The following is a 24319-nucleotide window of genomic DNA, read 5'->3' as shown; positions in this document are numbered from 1 at the left end:
GTGTCCCCAAACCTATATTCACAAGCCCAAAGCAAACATTGTTTTCTCAAGTTACATGCCACTTTTGCATACTTCCTTGGTCATTCTTGTCCAGCACTGATACTGTCAATTGATTTTTTTGTTACCATGAGAAAATTTGGGATGTCAAGAAAGAAAGGGAATAACAACATAAGCTTAAGATCTTGAGAAGGACATTAGTGATCAACTGTTCACTGTCAAAACAATAAATAAGAGATATCAAACAGCACTACCAGGAGGTAAGATCAAAACGAAGGACAAGGTTCTTCATATGTAGCTGATTTTTTAGAGATCTGTGTTCTAAGGTATTACAAACTGTAATAGACAATAAAAGTTTAAAGGAGATTGAAGACGTTCACAGAAGTCAGTTTTTGTTTGTTTTAAATCAACTAAACTGAAACTACATCTGAATTTCCTGAGGTATAAGTTAAGGGAGGGTAAGAGACCACACAAGTTCTTACCCTCTCTTCCCTAGACACCCACTTTGGCTACTTTTAAACATATGATACCACTCTGTCCTGTATGTCCTGCACAACCTAGGTTATGTCTATTTGTAAGCAGATTCTTAAACTGCTTCATCTGCAAGGAAAAACACACCAACTCAAGGTTTAAGGTTTTTGTAACTACAAAGAAGATCAAAAAGAATTGGTACTGAGCAGGACAACACTTTAAAAAAAAAAAGATATTCTGGAATAACTTTCACAAAGCTTAAACTCACAAATTAACCTTCTACAATTAAATTCTCACAAGAAAAATCCAATACCACCACTATAATAACTTGGGATCCATCAGTCAAAATTCATAATGTATAACTCTTTCCGGGATTAAGAAGAAGGTAAGCCTTTTCTTCTCCTTTACTTTGGACAACTTTTCTTCTAAAGATTTGTAACCCTTTTTAAGGAAGAAGTTTTGTCACTTGATCAGAAAGTGAAGACCTCAGTTCAATCTCTAATAAAATTAAAGTCTTTTATCTCTGTTTCCCTGAAGGCAGCTCTTACCACTGGTCTCAACTCTCTTCTTACTCTTCCCCACTGCCCATCTGAACACAAAAGCAACCAATATCACCAAGCAAGAGAACTTGCAATACTCAGGCACAGAACAGCATGATTCTGCAGCCTAATGGCAAGAATCTCAACTTAAAGTTTGAAACATTTCCCATTATGGGGAAAAAAAAAAGCAACTTGTTTCAAAGTCAGTTTTATTACCCAGTGAGAGGGCAGAAGTGACACTTCACTTGACTGCTCTATACTAAAATTAAGCATGAGATGCTTGCAAGTCAAGATAAGCCAAAACCACAAATACAATCTTTCTTAAGTATTTCAGAATAATAAAGTTTGACAGTACTCAGCACGGAAGTGGCAGGTAGTTCCTGTGTCCCAGATACTCTTCTCCAGTCATAAGACAAAAGCGGGGATCCTTCTTGCGATGCACACTTCAAGGTAACGTCTTTTCCAATCTCCTGTGATCCTTCAATGGAACATTTAGTTCTTGCTGGCCTTACTAATAAACAAAGTATTATTAAATTAATAATAGTTACAATAAAAATGTTTGCTAGTTGTGTTCTAGTAGGCCAGTCCATTTTGCTAAAGACAAAGCTTGTGCAACAAACCATTTCTATGCATGGAAAGATTTTCTATAAAATACAAGCCACATGTAGAACTTTTCAAATGCTCGTTATTCTGAGTATTGTTCCCTTCATCCCACGGACCAGAATCGTATCTAACTGTATTGGGTTTGCACAGCAAGGTTTTAGTAGCAGAAGGGCTGCAGGCGTGGCTTCTGTGGGAAGCTGCTAGAAGCTTCCCCCATGTCCAATAGAGCCAATGCCAGACGGCTCCAAGATGGACCCATCGCTGGCCAGCAATGGTGGTGATGCCTCTGGCATAACATAGTTAAGGGAAAAAAAAAACCTCCAGGGAGCAGCATTTCCAGCCAGGGAGAGGAGTGAGAACATGAAGGAGAGGGAGGAGGTGCTCCAGGTGCTGGAGCAGAGATTCCCCTGCAGCCTGTGGTGAAGATCATAGTGAGGCAGGCTGTCCCCCTTGTAGCCCACGGAGGTTGATGGTGGAGCAGATATCCACCTGCAACCCATGGAGGACCCCACACCAGAGCAGGTGGATGCACCCGAAGGCGGCTGTGACCCTGTGGGAAGCCCACGCTTGAGCAGGCTCCTGACAGGACCTGTGGCCCTGTGGAAAGAGGAGCCCACGCTGGAGCAGGTTTGCTGGCAGAACTTGTGACCTCACGGGGGACCGATGCTGGAGCAGTCTGGTTCTGAAGGACTGCACCCTGTGGAAGGGACCCACGCTGGAGCAGTTCATGAAGAACTGCAGCCCATGAGAAGGACTCGCATTGGAGAAACTGGTGGAGGACTGTCTCCCATGGGAGGGACCCCATGCTGGAGCAGGGGAAGAGTGCGAGGAGTCCTCCACCTGAGGAGGAAGGAGCAGCAGAGACAACATGTGATGAACTGACCACAACCCCCATTCCCCATCCCCTGTGCCGCTGAGAGGAGGAGGTAGAGAAACGGAGTAAAGTTAAGCCCAGGAAGAAGGAAGGGGTGGGGCAAAGTGTTTTAAGATTTGGTTTTATTTCTCATTATCCTACTCTGATTTGTTTGGTAATAAATTAAATTAATTTTCCCCAAATTGAGTCTGTTTTGCCCGTGATGGTAACTGGTGAATGATCTCTCCCTGTCCTTATGTTGACCCACAAGCTTTTCATTATATTTTCTCTCCCCTGCCCAGCTGAGGAGGGGAGTGATAGAGTGGCTTTGGTGAGCACCTGGCCTCCAGCCAGGGTCAACCCACCACACTACCCTCCTCAAGGCCTCAATAATGGTTGCATTGTTATAGATTCACTATGACTTTGCCCCACAGGTGTTTTCGTTTTATGTATCAAATATAGGATGGAATAAACACCAAAAAAAGTATCACTGAAAACTCAAGAAAAAACATTATCTTACCAAGGACAGTCAACTGTATTTTTTGGCTTTGAACTCCAGGAGCCTTCTTCACTTTGCACTGGTATGTGCCAGTGTCTGCTGACTTTAAATTCAGGATATCCAACGAACCATCACCAGATCTGGGATCAGGATTAGTAAACTGCATCCGTTCAGTCATAGCAGCATAATAATGATTATAAATCCTGTCTACAGCATACATAATTATCTAGAAAAAAAGAAATATGATTCAGAAATCCACTTGGCATTTAAATATTCAAAATAATTTGGTATCTTCAGATCCTTGACAGTTTCTTTCTACTGTTTTACATAGTCCCAGAAGCGTGACATAGCCAAATACCTCAATCTTAAAAACATCGTACACAATACTCTAGTGAACACTCCAACCAAGTAGCGGCATGTCGGCATTGACTTCTAGCTGAAAGAAAACTGCCTAAAATTGCTCTAATCCTCATTCTGTCAAACCTCTCTACTAAAAGGAGTCATCTTTTTGATAAGGCTTCTGAAGAAAGGAAAGAGTTAATAACTAACAAAAAGAGTTAATATCTTTAAAATCAAATTCACTGAAATCGGTTCTCAATCATGAAAATAATGCAGGTACAAAAGCATAGTTTATTTTCTGTAACTGAAGTGGTTTTAATTTTAGAGTTCTCGTTTAGAAGACAAGTTTATAGTTGAAGAAATTTCTTCACATTTCACACAATCTGCCATTCCACTATAGCTTCCACTATATTTCATATGACTGGTGCTTCAAAGTAATTTAAGATCACAAGCATCTCAACCTGAAAAGGTGAAAGTTTAAAAAGTCAGTAACAAAGTTCATACGTTGCTGACCTACTCAAACAATTGAATTAACACTGTACAAAAAAAGTCTCTACTTACTATTTGTTCCTTCTTTTGATTATCTGCTGGTATCAATACCCACTCAATATCTAGTGGGCCTTCATCTTCTTCTGAGAGTACAAAAGTACATGGCAACGTAACTTTCTCTCCTTGTGCTTTTTCAAACGTTGATTGGTCAAGTGAAGTTATGCTTAGGCTTCTTGTTAGACCTATAAAAATATATTTTTGTTTTAAAAACACTTCACATGTAGTTTCACTGTAAGTGTTCTACTATATATTTTTATACATTCAAATCCATCATATACTTTTCCTGTATAGAAATCATGTCATTAGTCAGACTTGTCACCGCTTAAGAGATCCTGTGCAGTACATTACTGAACACAATGCAAAGTCATGTACTGTTCATTTGGAATCATATTCAACAGGTAGTTACATCTTTCAAACCATACTTTTTTTTTTTTTTTTACAATTCAAGTCCTATATGAAGATAAATCAAAATTTTCAGCAACAGTTTTTTCAAGTTATTAGAAAACCACCCTACCACTACTCCCCCCTCATTGGTAAAATGAGAGCATGGAACAGTGATGAAGTCTGCCAGGGTGGACGGAATTATTGTGAAGTCCTGGGTTAGATCAAGTTAAGTTACTCTGCCTTGAGGGCTGTTCTATCTACAGGTAGTGGACAAATCAATCCTTTCCAAAAATCTTCATGAGTTTTTAGATCTGTTTGCCTTTTCTGCTTGTCTTACTCCTCAAAACAACACTGTGTAATCCTTACCTGCATGCCTCCAAGCAAACCACGTTTCCAAACAACAAATTTTCCTCAATTCAGCCCTGAAAAATAATCCATATAGTGTGACCCAAACAGACTTACTCGAAAGGTCTGAATCAAGATTCCCCCTCTTTTAAAACAAACACGCAATCACAATCAGGAAGTGGAAAGTTCCATTTGCCCGTTATGGAAACAGGTTTGGCATTTGTACATCCACTGTTTTGTCCATCTTGCTGTGTACCAAGCCCAGATTTTCACAGTCATTTGATGCATGTAGGTTGCTGCCCATCACAGCTAGACAGTCACACAGGTATTTCCACAGCCAGAACAGATGCAAGGCCACACGAAGAGTGGCCAGTGAGAAAATAGATCAATTTGGTGCATCTGTAGAATCACAGCCTCAGATGGAATAAAATTAAAAATTACTATAAGTAGTGAGCTTATGCTCTAACTTGCACTTCTGCGCTAGCTCAAGTTATTATCTAACTTGCACTTGTTCGTTTAGTAGAGAAGCTACTAGTAGTAGGTTTCTGCAGTAGATCAGACTGCAACAGCGATGCTTCCACCTTACTAAAAATTTTGCTCTGCACAAAGTCTTTAGATTCTTTTCCTGATGTCCAAAATTATCTTTAACAGGCATTTATAAATAATAATAATAATAAATCATTCAAAAAGAGAAGCACCTGACATACTAAATTCCACACAAAAGCCTCCAAGAAAAGACCTTCGCAATTGTTAATTACAAACGTACAGTTACAAATTAGGTAGGATTATTTTACTTCCTACCATTCATGGTATTGTTTTGCATGGTATTACCTTAATTCCAGAAAAAAAACCCCAAGAACATAAATTTGAGTTACAGAAGAGATTTAGCTTCAATGTTTCTTACCAACACATGTACACCTTTTCAAAAATAATTCTAACATGTTTATATCACCTTTTTTCTGACCACAATAAACATATCTAAACAACTAATTCTCTGCTACTAGGCTAAATTAATACTCTTTCCTAAATGGTACTGATCTCCATGAATACTAGTTGACTTGCCATAGATGCTATCCCCTTCTAAAGGATCCGTTGAGATTTCCAAGTGTAAAGCTAGCTGTTCTAAACCTCTTAAAAAGGTCATTTGACAAGTGAAATATATTACAGTGTAATCCTTAACTTTGGTCAGCTTTGCATAAACAAAGACAGTATTACTAATATCATCTCTAGAAATGGGTAGATTCAGAGCACATTCATGTTTCAATAAAACACAGTAGCAAAGAATGCAAATTCCTAATCTTTTTTTCAGTGACTTCCATACTCTTCTGTTCCCCTCTCCCCCACTGCCTCATTAGGGAGCAGTAACACAATATTCTCAAGCTAATCTCCAAATTGCATTTCTGCATTTTCATTTTGTTATATTAAAGAAGTGAGATGGGATGTCAAGGACAGTTTAGTAACTGCTATTACTTCCTTAAAAGCCTCATATCTGTAACTCGGGAAATTAAAAGCTTTCATTCTGAAATAAGAGTTAATCACTGAAGCAGTATTTCTGCTCTGTGACAGCACCTCCAATAACAATTACTTTGCCATCTGAAGTTCCACAATAAGATAACCACAGACCACATGTTTGTTCTCCCCTCAAGGGGACCTGCTGAGGATTTCACCAAGTGTTCAGTAATTCAGTTAAGAGCAACACAATGACATCTGTCTCTTTGTAGTAGGTAATGGGTAACAGAATTCATACTCTGGAGATGCTGCAACACATCTGTACTACTAAAAAGTATAAACCCCCTGAAAAAAAGTATAAGCATACTGAAACACACAACATGGTTGAAACAAACTGGGCAAATGAGTGTTCATATCTCCATTTTTCGACTAATTTTCTAAACAAACAGGACTTGTATAATCAGTGTTTTATTTCTCTCCTTCTGCCATTACTTGTTCATCTCTGACAATTTCAACCAAATACAAAAGCAGAAATAACTGTCCCGTACAACCAGAAGTCCCTGAAGTTAATTCATTTGTTCTGACATAGCTAAGAAGCATTAGATTCTTCAACTATCTCTTGGCTCTTCATTGCTGGACCACTCCGTATGTGAACAATTTCAAAGTGGACGTTACACAAACTATTTCTCATCCAGATGGCAGAACACTGAGAGAGGGAACAAGTTCACTGGGAATGGGGAAGAAAAGTGATGTTAAAAGCTGGAAGTACTACATTTCAGAGAGACCCTCTTAGGAAACTAGGGTCCAATCATTCTGCCTATCACATGGCAGCTTGCTTAAAGTGCTTTAAAAGCCACAAATAGCAAAGAGTTCAGTCTAAGCTTCTACTACAGCAGTCATTCCTCTAATCCAAAGGATATGAAACAACATAGTGACTGCAAGCCAAGTAAAAGCAGCACCCAACTGCCTGAAGTGACTTGCCAGAAATGTATCCCACGTAAAAGATTGTTACAAAAAATGAAACTCTTCAAGTGTGAGTAGTATGTTCACACACACTGACTGCATGTAAACATGTCAATGGAAGATAAAGCACATGAATCTCAGCATAGTTCTCAACAATCATTCCTGCATGTGAAGCTTCTCTGAGTCTTCTAAGTCTCAGAGATTTTTCACAAATTTCAGTTCCTTTCTTACTGCGCATCTCCCAGTGCCTCATTCTTATTACACTAGTGCTATACATTCTCTTTCCTAAGCTAAGAACACAAGCATATAAAGCTATTTTCCACTTTCTCTATTTTTTCTGTCAACACTAGAATGACAGGCAGAAGCAGCAAGCATCTCAATTAAGGTAGGTGTCAGAGCTAGCTGGGTTTGAACTAAGCAGTAGCAATACAAGGGAGTGGCAGGTAATACTAGTTGGAGATTCCCTATTCCCTTCTGCAGAGGAGACACACACATCTGCTGCCAGATATGCTGGTGAAGGAGGTTTGCCCAGATTCAGCATGTTGAAGAAACTGCCGAGGCTCCTCTGATCCATGGACTATTAACTATTAAACTATTACCCCTTATTATTATCACTATTGCCTTTAAAAAAAAAAAAAAACCCCACAAAAAAACCCCCAAAAAAACCCACAAACAAACAAACCCTATTACTATTACCTACTCACACAGGCACCCACGCTACTAAGAAAGGAGACCTCGAGCAAATCAGGAGTAACTAAAGAACTCCAGGGGCAAAGGAGAAGGACATGGGACCCCAGAGGATGTTTGTTCTCTTTGGCCTTTCATGTGAAGAGGAAAGGGCTTGTGGACACACATCCTACAAGGTAACAACTCTCTGCAGACTGGTACTGCAGGCAGTGTCTTAATTTTTATGGCCACAAGTACCGTTGAGAAATTAGGGCTGCTGAGTGAAAGACAGGATCCACTTGACAATGTGGGCTAGGAACATCCTCATCAAATCTGGTCACAAGCACTTTAAATGAGAGGTCTATCAGGGAATGGAGATAGATGCTTGCAATTAAGGGAGAGAATAGAGATTCACATGTTAAGTACATGGGTCAGGTTGGTGGGAGGAAGAGACACCTTAGCAAGGCTGAAACATGTTGAAAGGGGAACCATTTCAATCACCTGTACACAGAACCATGACTCTGGAGTTAACTGAGACACGTGGGATAGCTTGCACGACTGGACCTTTGTCATGGACGCACAGAGGCTTTTTAAGAAAGCCAGGAAGGAAAGAACAGCAGGTGAACTGCCCTCTACCTGAAGGAGCAGCTGTAACAGAAAAATCTGTTTTATGGGACAGGCACAGGCTGGTTGAGAGCTTGTGAGTCAGCATTAAAGGAGAGGTCCTTACGGACAACATCACAGTCCAAATTTGTTACAAGCCAAGGGGGAGAAAGCAGATGAAGTATTTTTCATCAATTCCAGAAAGTGTCTAAAATCACAGAGCGTGGTTATTATAGGACACTTTAACCTCCCTGATATCTACTAGAAGGGCAACAAAACAGGACACAAACAATCTAGGAGGCTTCTGGAAGGTTTCAAGGAAAAATAGCTGCTAAACCCATTTGATACTTTCTTAGAATTGCTTTCAACAAAAAAACAAACAAAAACCAACCAAACAAAAAAATCCAAAAAACCCAACCAAACAAACAAAAAACAAAAAAGGAAGGAAGAACTTGCTGGGGATGGGATCAATGGCAGCCTTGACTCTAGTCATCATGAAATAGTGGAGTTCAAAATCCTGAGGAGCGAGGAAGGCACATCCAGTATAGACCCTGCACTTCAGAAGGGCAGGCTGACTTATTCAGTAGGTAGAATTCTGTGAGACCCAGTTCTGAAAGGCAAAAGAGGTTGAGAAAGCTAGCAGGTATTTAAGGACAACTGCTTCTAGCCACACAAAAACTACATCCCAGCACTCAGGAAAGTAAGTAGATCGATCAGCAGCTTGGCCTGAGGAGGAGGAAGCAATAACAGTCTACCAATGGAGGAATACAGAAATATTGCCCAGGCATGCAGCGTCCCTGCTAGGGAAATCAAAACCCAACCAAAGCTGAAAGAAGGGAGGACTTAAGTGCAACGTGGAAAGCTTCTTCTAGTACATGAGCAGTAAAGAATCAAAAAGGAAATTAGGACAGGTGATTTAGTGACGGCTGACACAGACAAGCCAAAGTACTCAGTTTGACTCTGCTTGGAGCAGAAGGTTGGCTGACTGAGGCCACGTCTAACACAAACAATTCTCTAACTGCATTAAAGAACTATTTGAAGCCGATGCACATAACAACAACATGACGTTTTCTCCAAGGTTTCCCAAGCCTCATCTCCCTTCAATTTCCAGTCAAACCAGGAAGATTCAGTTTCTCTTCACTCCCCTAGTTTGACCCACTCGTGTTTTGAGGAGCATGTGTGGCATCTAACCACTAGTACGTGACAGGCAGACATTTTATCAAGCTGAGTAAAGATCTATATTTGTTTTCGTTAGCAGGGTTTCGTGGATAAATTTCAGACCTTTTTCAGACTTGCTTTAACACACCAGAAAGATGAGGATTCCTCAAGTCAGTTATCCTGTTTATTCAAATATACTTAGCACTAAAATATCTGATTTTTAATCACAGCAAACAAACCACTGCAAAGCTTAGACTCAGAAGCATGCAACAGATTCTGAAAAAAAAAAAAAAACACAACGGAAAACTATCAACATAGAAGTGCAATTGGTTCAAATACATGTATACTGTTCCCCAAATATTTTGCAAGGAGAACACATGCCATATGCAGTTGGGGCAAACAAGATGAAGAACCTTTGTGACTGGGTGAGAAGAGACAAGTACCATTCGTTGGTGCAGAATACCAAGTATTATGCCTTATACAAATTTATATCATAGAATCATAGAATGGTTTGGGTTAGAAGGGACCTCAAAGATCATCTAGTTCCAACCCCCCTGCTGCGGGCAGGGACACCCTCAACTAGACTGCGTTGCCCAAAGCCTCATCCAACCTGGTCTTAAACACTTCCAGGGATGGGGCATCCACAACCTCTTTGGGCAACCTGTTCCAGTGCCTCACCACTCTAACAGTAAAGAATTTCTTTCTAACATCTAATCTAAATCAATATCAGATGAAGGTAAGAGGTCAGTACACATTTTGGATTCTGAGCATTCAGATTTAGGTTTCTTAATGTGGAATTAAGTACTCTTTCTTTGGGAAATTGACCCTAAAGAGCATGCAAGCTATATCTGCACGACTGAACAAGTTCTTTGCATGATTTCTGAAGGGGTGCAAACCAGTACACCAGTACATTTTTAGAGTAAATTGTACTTCCTTCTAAATATCTGGACAAAACTTCGAATACCACTCAAGTAGAACACAGCTTAGTAAACTACATTATTAATATTTTTAAGAATAATCTAGGGAAAATTAAATGTTTGATAGAATTTGATGGAAACTGTTTTCTAGTATAAAAGAATCTTCAACACAGAAAACGAACAAAAAATTAAAATGGAGCAATGCTTTCTTCATTCCAACACAGATACAGACCTGTAATATATACCAACAAATAACAGAAAGCAAATCTTTATTAGATGAATTATTTATGCACTTAGTATTTTCTTATTTAAATGAAAAAAAGTTAAAAATTCAGGATACACTGCAATTCTAGATTGCTGGCTTACACAAATTTAAGTGTAAATTTAAACTTGGCAGGAACGTTCCTGACATCAGATAGTGCTATGTTACAGAAGAGTTACGTAACCCACTAGACACAGTCCCTCCCTAACACAATCAGCTCGAACAGCAGAAGGTATGGCAGCTGACATACACCAAGGAGGCAGGAGTAGGGGAAATGCACCACGAAGGCAGGACTGCCGTCAGGTACAAACCAATGTCCGAAACAGCAATCACCAAGGAGCACAACTGCAAAGACGCACAGCCTGCTTCTACATGGGGTAAGAATTGAGTTCAGAGATGCTGCTGTACTTAAAACCATATGTGATCCACCTGCAATCTGCATTTGCACACCACTTCAACTTTACTAGCAGGGTCTCCAAAAAACCACCTTTTTTGCCAATACCTGCTTGTAAACAAGGAATGGCTGTAAATACATAAAGGCTTCTCTTCACAGAATGAGGCCTTAAGAAGTAAGTAACATTGACAACCAGAAATCCATGTTAGGGCTTTGAGCAATACAAGCTATAAAATCCCCTCAAGACTCTTCAGCTTAGACTCTTCTTTCAAAAACAGATCATAGCTGTAGCTGTGATCAAATCTTTTCACTTGACAGACTTCAGTCTCAAGAACCAACTAACCACAATCCCTATTCTACTTCTAAATATGCCTCTCATCCACAGTTAATTTCCCACTTTTCTTTAGCTAGCTTTAATGGTATTTTAAAGCAAAGTTCCCCAACTCTCCCCTTTCCCACCTCCACTCAGACACAGATTCTCCAACATCTTATTTCAAAACCACATTTCTGAAAAAAGGCTCTGTAGAACTGAGGGAGTCAACTTAAATTTAAACCCTTAGCAAGTAGGGAGTTCACACCGAAGTAGGTACACACCGAGGAGTGCCTAGCAGAGGGAGACTTCCCAGTGTTTACTAGCCCAATCTAGGACAAACCTAAGTCTCCTTTGTGGCTGAAATCCCCACAAGAAGTCTCCATCTCATAATCTTCTCCTGCTTCCTCAATACACAAAACTTCAGTATCCACAAGTGATGCCAAAACAAGCCTCTACAAGGCAGAGTGCTGATAATGAAGTGGATTAAAAGTTGCTTTTGCAAAAGTGAAGGGAAAAGAATAGTTGACATTACTCATTTTAGTGATTTTTACAGCACCCAGGAGCTAAGTCACATCAGTACAGCCAAGGTAGCCACAAGCTGCCGAGTTTCCTTATGCTGCTTTGCCGCAGTTTATCGTAACTGACTGCACCGCAAACTGAATCCCAGCTTTATCAGTGAGACCCCCAAAGGCCAAAAAAGTCCAGCATCAGGTTTGGGTTCCCAGTTTCCAGTATCGAACCTCCAACAGCAAAAGCAAGGCCCCATTACAGTCACAAGCTTTCAAGAATTTGGGCCCAAAACGCTATGAAGCTTTGGTGCCTCTAATTTTCCCTGTCATAAACCCTGCAACTTCTGGCAAGCGTCACCATACAGCAAGAGATCCTGAAAACATTATGTCCCCAGTCCTGATGAAGTCTGACACAGATTAAGGCAGAATTAACCCCACTTCAGTTTGCAAGAAGTTGTATCAGGCTTCAGAAATTCAGGCTGAGCAACTTGGAGGGACAGAGAGTGAATGGAAGAGAGTCAATTCCAGTTTTTCAATCAGCTCCAGTCATACCTATTTCCTCAACTTCACTGTTTTCCCATGGGACACATGACATGGAACAACACAAAGAAAGGTCACTAATGAGCCTTCTTTAACTTAGTAAACATTAAAGGAACAATGGCAATAAAGAAGAAAAAGATAAGATTAGTAGAAGGATTAAAAAATTAGTTGTCTTCCCTTTTGAAAGCAAATTCAACAGATTTGGGGACTTCTGATGTGAGAATGGCTGTGAATGAGAATTTTAGAGTTTCAAAGTACACATATATTCTCATAAAATTCTGGACAGAATCTGAAATACATACGAGTTCAAAACACATCCTGTTACTTTAGTCAGGCACCTAGGTACCAAAGAACACTTTACCTTCACAGCAACCTCACCTGAGGTAAGAATAAGAAAGACATAAGGGAAAGGAGCAAGCAAGTAACAAGCAATAAGCTACCAAAAGCAAGATAATCATGCAACAGTGAATAAAACAAGAAAAGAAAAAATGGCACAGCATTACTGCACCTGAATCTATAGCAGATATGTATCCAAAGAGCAGGTTTGGTTTTAGTATGTAATGACTGTAGAACTCCGTCGAGAATGCAGATTTTTAGGATAATTCACCGCTGATAAAGGCAAATTGCACAGCTTTTTCTAACAAAGAAAGTATTGTCCTGGTAGTACCAAAAGTGTTAAACAGTTAATGTTTAATATGCTCCACAGACAACATTTTTCCCATGCTTTACAATGCTACAATACAAATTTCATACAAATGCACAGTTCACAGTATTAAAAAAAAATCCAAAACCCCACACCATCTTAGCAAAAGCATCAAGCACTTCTAAATATAACATTTCCAAAGCTACTGACATCAACATACTACACGACTTTCTATTTAAACCTCAAAAAGGCCCAGTCCAAAAAGTCAGAAGATAAAAACTTGCCTCTCTATACTAGCCTAAGTCCACTAGGCAGAACACTGAAGACAGAGATTTAACATTCAGACAAAAAAAAATGTTCACGTCTGCATTTCATACCTCCCAGATAGTGCTCTCTAAGCTCATCAGTCACACATCTTAGTGACACCTTTCTGCTATGCAAAAAAGATACAGTTTATGGGGGGGGGGGGGGGGGGAGACAACCCAGGAACAAAAGCACTCACCTAGAAGAGATTTGGCTCCCAGTCCTTGCTCCAAACACTGTCTCCTCCTTCCTAGTCCATTTAGTCCCAGGCTAAATATAAAAATAGTTCAGGAAACTAAATCCACCAAGCAATTTCTGGAGAAAAGAGCTTGAGTTTTATATGAACACTTAGTAGAGGCAAGATTTTAAATCCCTCTCTTTCACATTTCATCTCAGCTGCCTTACCAATAGCAGAATGAAGCTGAATGACCAAACAACCAGAGCTCTGGTCTGGTTAAGTTTTCAGGACACTTTTTCCACAGGTGGTGCAGCTAAAAGACTGACATGAATGAAGGAAGGTTCTGCCATATGCTACAAAGAAAAGACTGATGAAGCAGCAGGAGCACTTCAAGCAAAATAAGGAAAAAACCCTGCATGTCAGGATAAGAATGGTAAAGTTCTACCACCTGGATAGTCAACTCTGCTGCTGCTGGATTTCAATGTGTTTGTATTTCCAAACTTTGCTTCTCTGAGCAATCGGGGAGAAGCACCACTTTTCTAAGGCACATTTACTGGGCAATGTCTTCCAGTTGTACTTACCCTTAAAGTAATCAGTGTAATATTACTTCTTCAAATCATGGATTAATTTTCTCCCTGCCTATTTCTGACTTTTATCTGCTTTGACAATTAAAGGACTCCACTACTAAGTCTTATATTCCTTTCTACTGTCTGATGCCCAGACTCGCAAGAAACAACGTGGTCTTCAGCAACCACTGAAATCTGACCAGTTCCAAAAATTGAAGTTTTGCCACTCTAAGCCCACAATTTCTGCAGAACAGCTCAAAAAGACCTATTCCCCTTTGGAATACTACAAACACCACCCTTAAAGTGATCTGCTTTGAACAGAAGCCAAAGCTGAAGCAATACTACATTAGTCTAGCCTGAAAAATCTGACAAAATCCATCAGTTCAACCATAACCGTTACGTTACTGAGTATCTACCAAAGTTCACCTGAATTCACAAATCCTATGTCAAATCACACAAGCAAAAAAACCATCCTAAACCAACAGGACACAGGCTAAGCATATGTCTTCAAAGACAGAAAAAAAAACCAAAAACCAAACCACCCCTCTCTTTCAGTCTGGATGTCCTCAGACAGCATTAAATTAATAACTAGCTCTAATTCATGTAGTATTGCATACCCATGCCCCAGTTTAAAACATACTGCACAATTAAGTTAGAAGTTACTCATCTCTCTCAATCGAATTAAAAAAAAAAAAATCTTAATTTCAAGACTCATAAATAGAACTACAAGTAACCCCAACCCTGCAATACACAGCAAGAGCTTAATTTCACTTCCAACCACAATTCACTGATCAGCTGGCATAGCTATGCAACTAAAAAAACCTAGAAGTCATGGGCTAAAGCTTTACTGATCTTTTAATTCCCCCCCTCCAACTTTTGCTTCTTCCCTGACATCCCCTTTGCCTTCAGATTCTATCCAACATCCTTTTCCTCTTACAACTGCCCTTGTGCTCCTTCCTTGTTCAGCACATTCTTGAAGCTTTTTGTTGCTAAACCCAAAGTCATTGGCTGAGTATCCTAGCAACTGCAGCAGTTGATGACCGTACTGGAGAGGGACGTGCTTATCACGTTGAGAGAGGGTGCATTTGTGTCTCACTACTGAAGGAAAGAATACGCTTTTGGGGGAGGGCAACATAAAGGGTGAGGAGGTACTGTAACAAAAATTGGGATTAATCTTAATTTTAAGCACAGAAATACCATTTAGCCCAACTTCTACAGAAGATCACTAAGAGTTCTGAGTCTTCATGCTTGGTCACATTTAAATGATCCAGCATGACCTAATTCTACCCGCAGTATTAAGGGAATGACAACTAGAATACTTTGGATTTGCTGAGGTCCTGCCCTCTCATCCTCGGGTTTGATGCCATCACTTTCCTTTACGCCAGTATAATGCTTTATGCAAAAAGGCAGAAGGCCAGAACAAACAGCCAACTCTGCTAAAAACTGACACTGCACAGAAGTTTTGCTTTTTCTCTCTTGGTGGGGTTCTCTGAATGCTGCTCCCCCAAACAGAAGGTTAAGTGGCAGGAGCACAAAGCCAGAGACAGAAAAGCTGTGAGGCTGCCCTAGCTGGGTGAGGGTTTGCTTAGGCTGCCGGGGCACCCCATCCGCAGCGCAACTTCACCTTGCGCCCGCAGCAGCCAGGCGCTGCCAGCCCTCAGGGCCGCACAGCCAATGAGTGGTGGGAACTCCTGAGCTCACCCAACACGAAAACAACATACTCCACAAAAAAAAAAAAAGTTTTCTTTAGCATCAGCTGAACGGACTCACTCAGCAGCTGGACGGACACTGCTCCGACACAAGGGAGGGAAGAAGGAACCCAACACCATCGCTGGAAGTAGCAACAACCTCGACGGACACATGAAGTTACACCAGATGTAACCACATCACATATGTAATGCGGCTAGGTGTAACGTGAAACTGTACCTTCAAGACTGCACTTAAGAGCCATTAAGGAACTACCTAGAAATAGTATTAAGAAGCATAAAATGAAATGATGGCCAACTATTACAAAGACATTTTTTCGGGGGGGGGGGGGGGGGGGGGGAAATCAGAACCAAAATTCTGACATGATTTATTCACACAAAAGCCCACCTCTCCTCTACCAAGTTTACATCAACTGCATGAGCTGTTCTTGCTTTTAGCCCTGCAAGTCCCCTATTTTCCAGTTATAAACTGATAGTGAAGGCTTATACAGTCACTCAGCAATCAAGTCACATGATTCGATTTTTTTTCCCCTGCCAATTTGATGGCATTTAAAAGGAAACTGAATGAATCAACCCTTTTGCAATGTGAACGCGTTAGGCACATCTGTCAGTCAATGCATCGGGGAGTTAAGTACAATCACACACTTAACTGAGCAGCCATATTATTTTCACTTGAGTAAAGGGGTTTTGGCTCTTCTGAGCTACTGAAAAAGCAATACTTTTTCCTAGCACATTCAAGTTTTGCATTAAGATTGAAAATTATTTCATTCAGTAGTACAGGGTTGGGTTTTGGGGGTTTGGGTTGTTTTGTTGTTGCTGGTTTGTTGGTTTGGTTTTTTTAAATAAAAAGGTGAAGCATCACAATGACAGAAAGAAGTGTCCATCTGCCTGCTTTTGCTTCCCTTCCCACCCTCCTCCACCTAAGAAACAGCCAGAAAGGCATAAGCTCAAAGAATTAGAATATACACCCTAAATAACCACAAAGTTAACTAGTCATTTAAAAATTTAGGGAGGCTTTAAAATATACACACACACACATTATTTTTACATGACTGATAACAACTGCCTTGAAACATCCCTTGTAGCTTATGCTGTTAATACATCTCAAAGGAAGAATTGAAAATGCAGGATCAGAGAACATATGAAATTCCAATTCCCTATACAAACTTATTCTGCACAAGTTAAAACAGTTTACAAAAATTCTCGTACTTCCTTCTACACACCCAAATACTTCGTGTTGATTAATCATCTTTCAACATACTAAACATAGGTTTTAGCTATAGGGCATGAAAAACATATCTATTAAAAAAAAAGTAGCAGCAAGTGGAACTGCAAGATTTGTGACCATCAAGTACCTCAGATGCTTCTTAACAGTAGCTAAAGGACATCACAGCACCAGTGAATGGCTTCAGCCTACAGCCAATAAAGCTCCAAATCTTGCCTCTCTATCACATCACAAGTTTTGAATATATGATCCAATAAGTAGGCGACATTAAAAAAAATAAAATCAATACACTCCGCTCATATGGGTTTGAGGTATCAGCTGACTCTCTTTTGCTACAACTCAGACTCGATCTCACGGAGTTGGATCAGGAAAAGGAACAGGTAGAAAACTGACCTTACAAAAAATTAGTGGTTTTCTGACTTTGAAACTCCCTAAACTGGCTTGCCACAGTCTCAGATGAATGCCTAGTACAACATGAAATGGGATGCAAAAATAATCTTTGAGATAACAACATCTAGCCATTCAAGTGATTGCCCAATTTAGTGATGCAGTCAGACTCCCCAACTAAGCTTCCCCCAGGCCAAGGTTATACAGACATTTCTCTCCTATGTGAGAATATTGATCAGGCAGAATGGGTTTTCTCTCCTACTGCTCTTTTGCCATCCTTTCTGTTACTCATTCCTGCTCCGTACCAGGACAAGTTGGCAAAACTCTTTCTTGTTTCACATCCTGCAATCGAACCAGTTAAAAAAATTAACGAAAGTTTTAAGCAGCCTCAACTCAGACCTATTCAACACACACGCAGTCAAGGCAGTTATGCAGTAAAGGAAATGACCAGCAAGGATGCAGGGGCTGCTTATGTTCAAGCTGCTACTGAAACAGGTTTCCATAGAACTATAGCTTCTCTGCCACTTACTCCCATGGCAACAGGCTAAAGTGGCTCTTCTTACAACCATCCCCTGAAAGATGCAAACTAGTAAAAAGAGGAATTCCCTAAAAAGAAAGGGGGCAGGGAAGAGGGAAGAGCAACTAAATTGATGTAATGGGGGGGGGAGGAGGGAATATTCTTACAAGCTGGTGAGCCACACCATTCTTGAAGGTTCTCCTTATTTATGTTTCACACAGCATCTAAAAGTCCATGAAATGAACCAGAAGTTGCAACAAGAGCAAAAAGAGAATCCCTGCCATTAAAAGCTTATGAATCCATGCAAGGAACAACAAATGATTAAATTAGTATGATGAAACAATAGTGGCCCCAAAACCAAGCTGCGTAGTCTGTGCAAACCTCTGCAGGTACTGTGGCAAATGACTTTTAAAATGCTCCAATACTGAGGCAGATTCAAAGATGCTTACAAGGAATTTCTCGAAGTGTGAATGGAATCAGTAGCAAAGCATGTAAGTGTTCATATGACAATTCATTTTTTGTAAAGCAGTGATGGAAGCTAAACCAGCCATTTTTGAGTGGTAGATTCATCTCTAGATAAGCGGACTCAGCTGTGGAAGAGGCTGTGACAAGCACTGGAAGTGAAGACAGACAGGCAGCTGAAGTTTGATGCAACACAGGGGAAGCCAGTGCAGGGGAGGAGGGTAGTCAGAGGAGACCAAAGTGACAAGCCGTAATAATCTTTACAGCGGCATTCTGAATGCATAAAATACCTTCTGATAAACACAAGATTAGTTAAGGCAAAATGGCTGTAAAACAGATCTCATGGTCGATGTCAGTAACTAGTTGATTCCTGGTTAAAGTTTTTCATACTTCTTGAAACACTATAATCCAAAAAACGTAGGAAAGCAGTCCTGAACTTCAAGTAACTTTTAATATCAATGGACACTCAAGAACTTGAACCCTGCAAACTGTTACAATTACTCTGCAACAGATGAAGTGTTGCAGGCTTAGCAATTAAGAGACCAGGATAGGAATGATCACTTAACTACTGCAGAAGTCAAATTTCTCATAATTTAAGCCTCTGCAAGATCCTGTTGCATGCATAAAAACATGGACAGGCTTAAGTTCCTTATCATACATATCTGACAAAGCGTACTAGCCACCGAATGCTGACTTACCACATCTGCATTAGATTCTGCTCCTACATGCATATTATTGGAAATACTTTAGCAAGTTTTATGAATACCACTTAACAATAGGACAATAACCACAGACTTTTATCAAAGCTTACCTGAACATTAGTTTTATTTAATAGTTTAACTTTCTATTAATAAAGCATCGCACACTGCAGAGTTTCAATATAGTACAGCATTACCTACTCTTACTATTGTAAGAAAAATAAATCCAAAAGACTACCAATGCACGACCCAAGAGCAACAATAAAAAAGTAACTATCACTACAGACTAAAGAAATTCCTGTGTATTTACCTTAAAACTCTACTCAAACTCTTATCCTCAATTTCAGCATTTACGTGCACAGCATTACTATTTTGTATAACGTATCTTCCGACAGCTAACTGGACATCACCAATGTAACCACTTTTTTATACCTATACAAAAATAGATACTAATCGAGTTATGTTAACCGTTCATAGTTATTCAAAATTTGTGTTTTGTCATTACATATTTTTAAAAGTTTAACAGACATAGGTCACTATCTTATTCGTTTAATCAGGATCAGAAGCTAGGCACCTATGTTTATTTTCAGTCTTCTAAAACCCTACAAAAACTTGAATTTGCTCCAGATGTAACGAGGTTATTTCCCCAACACTGTATAGCCAGGAAAAGGTTACCAGTATGTACACAGTCCCCCTGAAGTCGCAGCACAGGCAAACATGTGCTCAGTGTCACTGACAATGACAAACAATACTTTCTTTATATTAGCTTTTGAGATGACAACACGTTCTGGAAAGCAGAGAATTAATCAAAAAGCACAGACCACTTTATACATTCATAAGACCTAACAAAATGATCTGCCAGCACTTCACCACTGAGCTTTCCTCTTCAAACCAGAATTCTGTATTGCCCTTTAGAAAACAGTTTATTATTAATTATCTCAGTAAAATATTTAAAGACCTGAAGAGGTACATCATTTCTATTACCCTATTCCAGAATTTGCTGATGACAGCTATACAATATTTAAATTAAACAGAATTTGCACGTTTGGGGAATCCCCAACTACTTGAAATGACTCATACTTAACTACAGTACATACCAACAGACCCTTCAAATGGCCATCAAGTTCTCACTCACCGCAGACTTGGAATGCATTTTTAGATAGAGAAGAATTACTACAATTAGAAAAGCTCTTATGAGTGCAGAAGTAGCCATCCAAATCTAAATTCATACCACAAGTCTGCAAAACAGCGTAAGACTGAATTTCACTACACCGACCTGTTTTGTGGTCATCTGCCAGAGGCATCAATGCAAGGAGAAACTGCTACAGGTTATTTATCAGTTGCACAGCCACGTAATACCAAGATAGTCACTAGAATTAATTCATTACTAATTACAACGATAGGGCAGAAAAGAACCGTTCTCTCCTAGTATCCTGAAATGCCCAAGGATGAACTCGTCCCTTCTTGCAAGGGAAAGGAAGTTCCCAATTTGGTTATTTATGACTGTGAAATTGACTTTAACAGAGGGATTAAACCCCTGACTAGGGTTCAGGGACAGCTTAAATCCACTTTCCTATTTCAACACATAACGGTACAGACCCATTGCCTGCTGAAGGTGTATTTTGTACAGCCAAGATAGGCCTCCTTATTTACACAAAATCAGTTATTTTCAATCCTCTACTTTTAGTGACAGTGAAACAAGGAAAGTGAGGCTTACGTGGGGGGGCAAAAAAGCTGTGAAAATAGCACATAGTGCAAGCCTCAAAATAAGGCTTAAAATGACAAGTCATTCCAGTACTACAAACCCAAGTAAAGACTTCAGCACCTAGACAATGCCAAGAGCTTTCACTCAGATGCACAAAAATTAGTTTCCTATAAGTTTGGTCCATACGGAGAACAGCAACTTACTGACATCTGCTCCCTCAGTGAAGGAAGTAATGTCTATCTGGAATACAGACCCAGAAATATTAACTCAATCTGATGGGCAAAAAAACCACAAGCAAGCTCGGAGGATGTATGAACTCCTATGATTGATACATATATATAACTAAATTACTTCCTTTAGAGGACTGTGAAATGTGTGTGTCTTTCAAGGTACGGTCATCCAAATAACCGTGCAAAAGATATTCTTAAACAAAACACAAATATATTATTTTCTTTACAAAGTCATCCAATTTCACAGTGAAGTCTGAAGACACCTGTATACTTCAGTAGAGCTAGTGCAAAATTTTGTTCTGGTTTTACATTTCCTCATATATTAATTATTCCCAGCTTTATAGTGTCACAGCCTTTGATATCCTACTAGTGACTCCAGTCATTTGCAGTACATCAATAATTCCACTCACAGCAAACTCTTTTTACAGCTTTAGTTACATTAAGTGTTTCAATATAAATCTTAATTGTTAACCTAGCTACAATCTACCCTGTTTCTAACTCTGCCTAGAGAAACAGAGTTAGTGCAGAACTACAGGTATCCTTTCATGCAGGAGATGAGTTTATCATTCCATTACAGACACAGATTTTTGATCCTGTGAGTAATTTCCCAAAACAGCAGTGACATCAACAAAGGCATTAACATTTCAACAGGATACAAAAAATGGCCTCCTGACACCACTAATACACATTTTACTGTGAACCTGAACCTCCATAGGAGTTTTGTTATCTTTTGCAGTTTCACATAAGTTTGGGTCAGCTTTAGTGGAAACATTTATTTTTTTTTAAGATAATTTTATGAAACCTTAACATAGCACTACAACTGAGTTCATTACAGGAACCTCATAACATCTTATGTTTGAGATGAAAAACGTTTTCCTACTTTTTAGTAGCTCAGGCACTGTTTTGTTTGGTTTTGGTTTGGGTTTTGGGGTTGGTTTTTTTTTTGTTTGAGAATATCTACTCCTTTGTTTTCTCTGAGCAAGAAAAACACATCAGTTTAGATCTAATTCAACTCCCCCCCTCCCCGCTCTAATTCGCTGTTACCTCCACAGAGTTCAACCGCAGCCACTGACTCCAGGACAACTGGGCTGTGAGGGCTCTCTGGAAGCCACTTGGCCCCTTCCACCTTCCCAAAACAGGGCCAACCTTGAAGTCAGACCCAGACCCTAACGAGGTATTACACATGCAGTTGGTGTTGGTTTTGTTTAATGTTGGGGGGGGGGGGGGGGTCTTGGGGGTTTTTTTTGTTCTTTTCACTTCGGTTTCCACGCGTGGCGCTCAGACGCACGCCCGCGGCGGACACCGCTCCAGCCGACGACCCGCCCTCCCCAGCCGCGCTCTCCGCCGGCCGCTCGCCCCGCCGGCCCGGGGCGCACCCAGAGGCGGGACGCCGGGAGCGGCGCCCGGCGGTCACCACGGCACCCCACTGCCGCCGGGCCCCGCGCGGAAAGCCCATCACGCACGGACTCCGCCGCCGCCTGAGGAAAAAGGGACGCCACGGGAGACACACGGAGCCCACAACGGGGCGGATCGTCCCCAGCCACGCCGAGGGCTGCCCGGGAAGGCGGGGGGGGGGGGGGCCGGGCAGAGGCAGGCGGGGCCGGAGGGGGGGAGGAGGGGGGAAGAGATAAACCGCGGCAGCGGCGCTGGCCGCCCCGCCGGCGAACAAAGCCCAGGTCGGCCCCGCAGCGCGCCCCAGCCGCCAGCGCCCTCCCGGGCACGGGCACCGCGCCTCAGCCGCCGCTACCCGGCCGCACCCACTGGCGGACGGGGGACGGGCGACGACGCCCGCCCAGGAGAGGGGCTGGCGGAGACGGAGCCCCCCCGCCCAGCCACGTCCCCCCCTCACACACACAGGCGGTCGGAGGTGCGGCGGGGCAGGCGCCCCCCGGTCAGCAGGGGAGAAGTGGAGCGGGCGTCAGCCCCCCGCCGTCCTTTCTCCCAACCCGACGGAGCCGCCGCCGCCACCTTTCTCCTTTCTCCCTTCCGTCCCGCCCCGCCCCCTCCACCTGCGCCCGGCGCCCACCTGCGGAGCAGAGCAGCACGAGGGACACCACCACCAACAGCGGCGGCGGCGGCTCCATGGCGCGGCGCGAGCGGCAGGCAACCGACACCGGCGGCTCCGTCCCCGCGACTCCCAGCGGGCACCTCCCCCGCCCCGCGCGCACCGCCCAGCAGGTGAATCAGTTCAGCCCGTCACTTCCGGCCGGCACCCGCCCCAGCCCCCCGGGGCCGCCGCGCGCCTGCCCCTGCCTCTCCCCCCCGCCCTTCCCCGGCCGCTCGGCGGGGGCCGCCCCGGGCAGCGGCACCTGCAGCCGCACTTCCCCCCCCCCCCCCCCCCCCCCCCCCCCCCCCCGCCCGGCGCCGGCGCCGGCGCCGTCTTCCCCGGGGCAGCCGGCGGCCCTCGGCGCGGCAACACGTGCCCGCACACCTCGGCGAGGGGCAGCCCCCGCCCTCCGCCCCGCTGCAGGCGGGGCTCACCGGCGCCTGGGCCTGCCCCGCCGCCCGGCAGCGCGAACGGGGGCACAAACCCCGCGTGAGCGGGTGAAGGGTGCGCGCGGTAAGCTGAAGCGAGGCCCGGGGCTGAAGGCGCGGCACCGCTCCCGTCCGCCGCTCCTGCCTGTACCCGGGCACCCCAAAAAAGTCTTACTCGGTCCCCATAGCAACGCCATCGTAGCGCCTTGTGCCCTCCTCGTACGGCCCGTTCGTATTTTGACTGAAAGGTCTGGGATCGAAGAAACCTCGAAAAGGAGACAAAAGGCAGACAGGGCCCTTTGCGAAGGGGCACGATCAGATTCTCTCCTGCAGCGCGGTGCAGCTGCACGACGCCCAAAATGGCAGCCCCAGCCGATTCCAGAAAAACACGCTTTGTACTCCACGAACGGCGAAACCCTCCGTTACATTTGTGAGAAGATAAAGCAGACATGGCGAGGTTTATTCTCAATAATTCTATGAATTTATTGCTATGTGTATATTGCTATGTAGTGCAATAGCAAAGCTGTTAACTGACGTGAATGTGTTTCTGTTGCTACGGCTTATTCTTGTGAAGGGATGAGTCGTATTGGTACCATCTCCTTTGTTACGTCCACAGCTATATTAAGAAAGGTCTCCATCACCAAATATTTACACAAATGCAAAAGCTATGTAGTCCAGATTTGGCAGTTCAAACAAGTTTTGAAAGGAATCATATTACTGTTTGTTATTTTTCTTTGATGTCCATAATAAATAAAGTTCAAATACATTTTTATATGATTACATTCTGTACGTATGAGTGTTTAAAACACCAAGTGCTTTCTGCCCTTGTTGAAAACATTAGGTCAAATGGGCAACTACTCATAAGGGTATT

General features: G+C 42.1%; 1 protein-coding gene across 3 annotated transcripts in view; it reads right to left on the bottom strand.

Annotated features, from left to right (window-relative positions):
* The window catches only part of CXADR (CXADR cell adhesion molecule), a 37969-nt gene extending 14810 nt beyond the window's left edge, over positions 1-23159 (bottom strand). For 2 of the 3 annotated variants that reach the window (XM_075769902.1, XM_075769886.1), the window contains exons 1-4: positions 23000-23159; positions 3863-4032; positions 2984-3188; positions 1363-1518 (exon numbers count right to left, since the gene is read on the bottom strand). In XM_075769902.1, coding sequence (XP_075626017.1) covers positions 1363-1518; positions 2984-3188; positions 3863-4032; positions 23000-23057 — 589 coding nt within the window. In that variant the 5' untranslated portion in view covers positions 23058-23159. Of the gene's footprint in view, positions 1-1362; positions 1519-2983; positions 3189-3862; positions 4033-8716; positions 8871-22999 lie in introns of all 3 variants that reach the window. The other variant, XM_075769894.1, reaches the window with a different exon arrangement.
* Between the last annotated feature and the right edge of the window lie 1160 nt (positions 23160-24319).

This window comes from Balearica regulorum, chromosome 1 (genome assembly GCF_011004875.1).
Source record: "Balearica regulorum gibbericeps isolate bBalReg1 chromosome 1, bBalReg1.pri, whole genome shotgun sequence".
In the NCBI taxonomy this organism is placed as follows: Eukaryota; Metazoa; Chordata; class Aves; order Gruiformes; family Gruidae; genus Balearica; species Balearica regulorum.
This window is presented reverse-complemented; position numbering and strand designations above follow the sequence as displayed.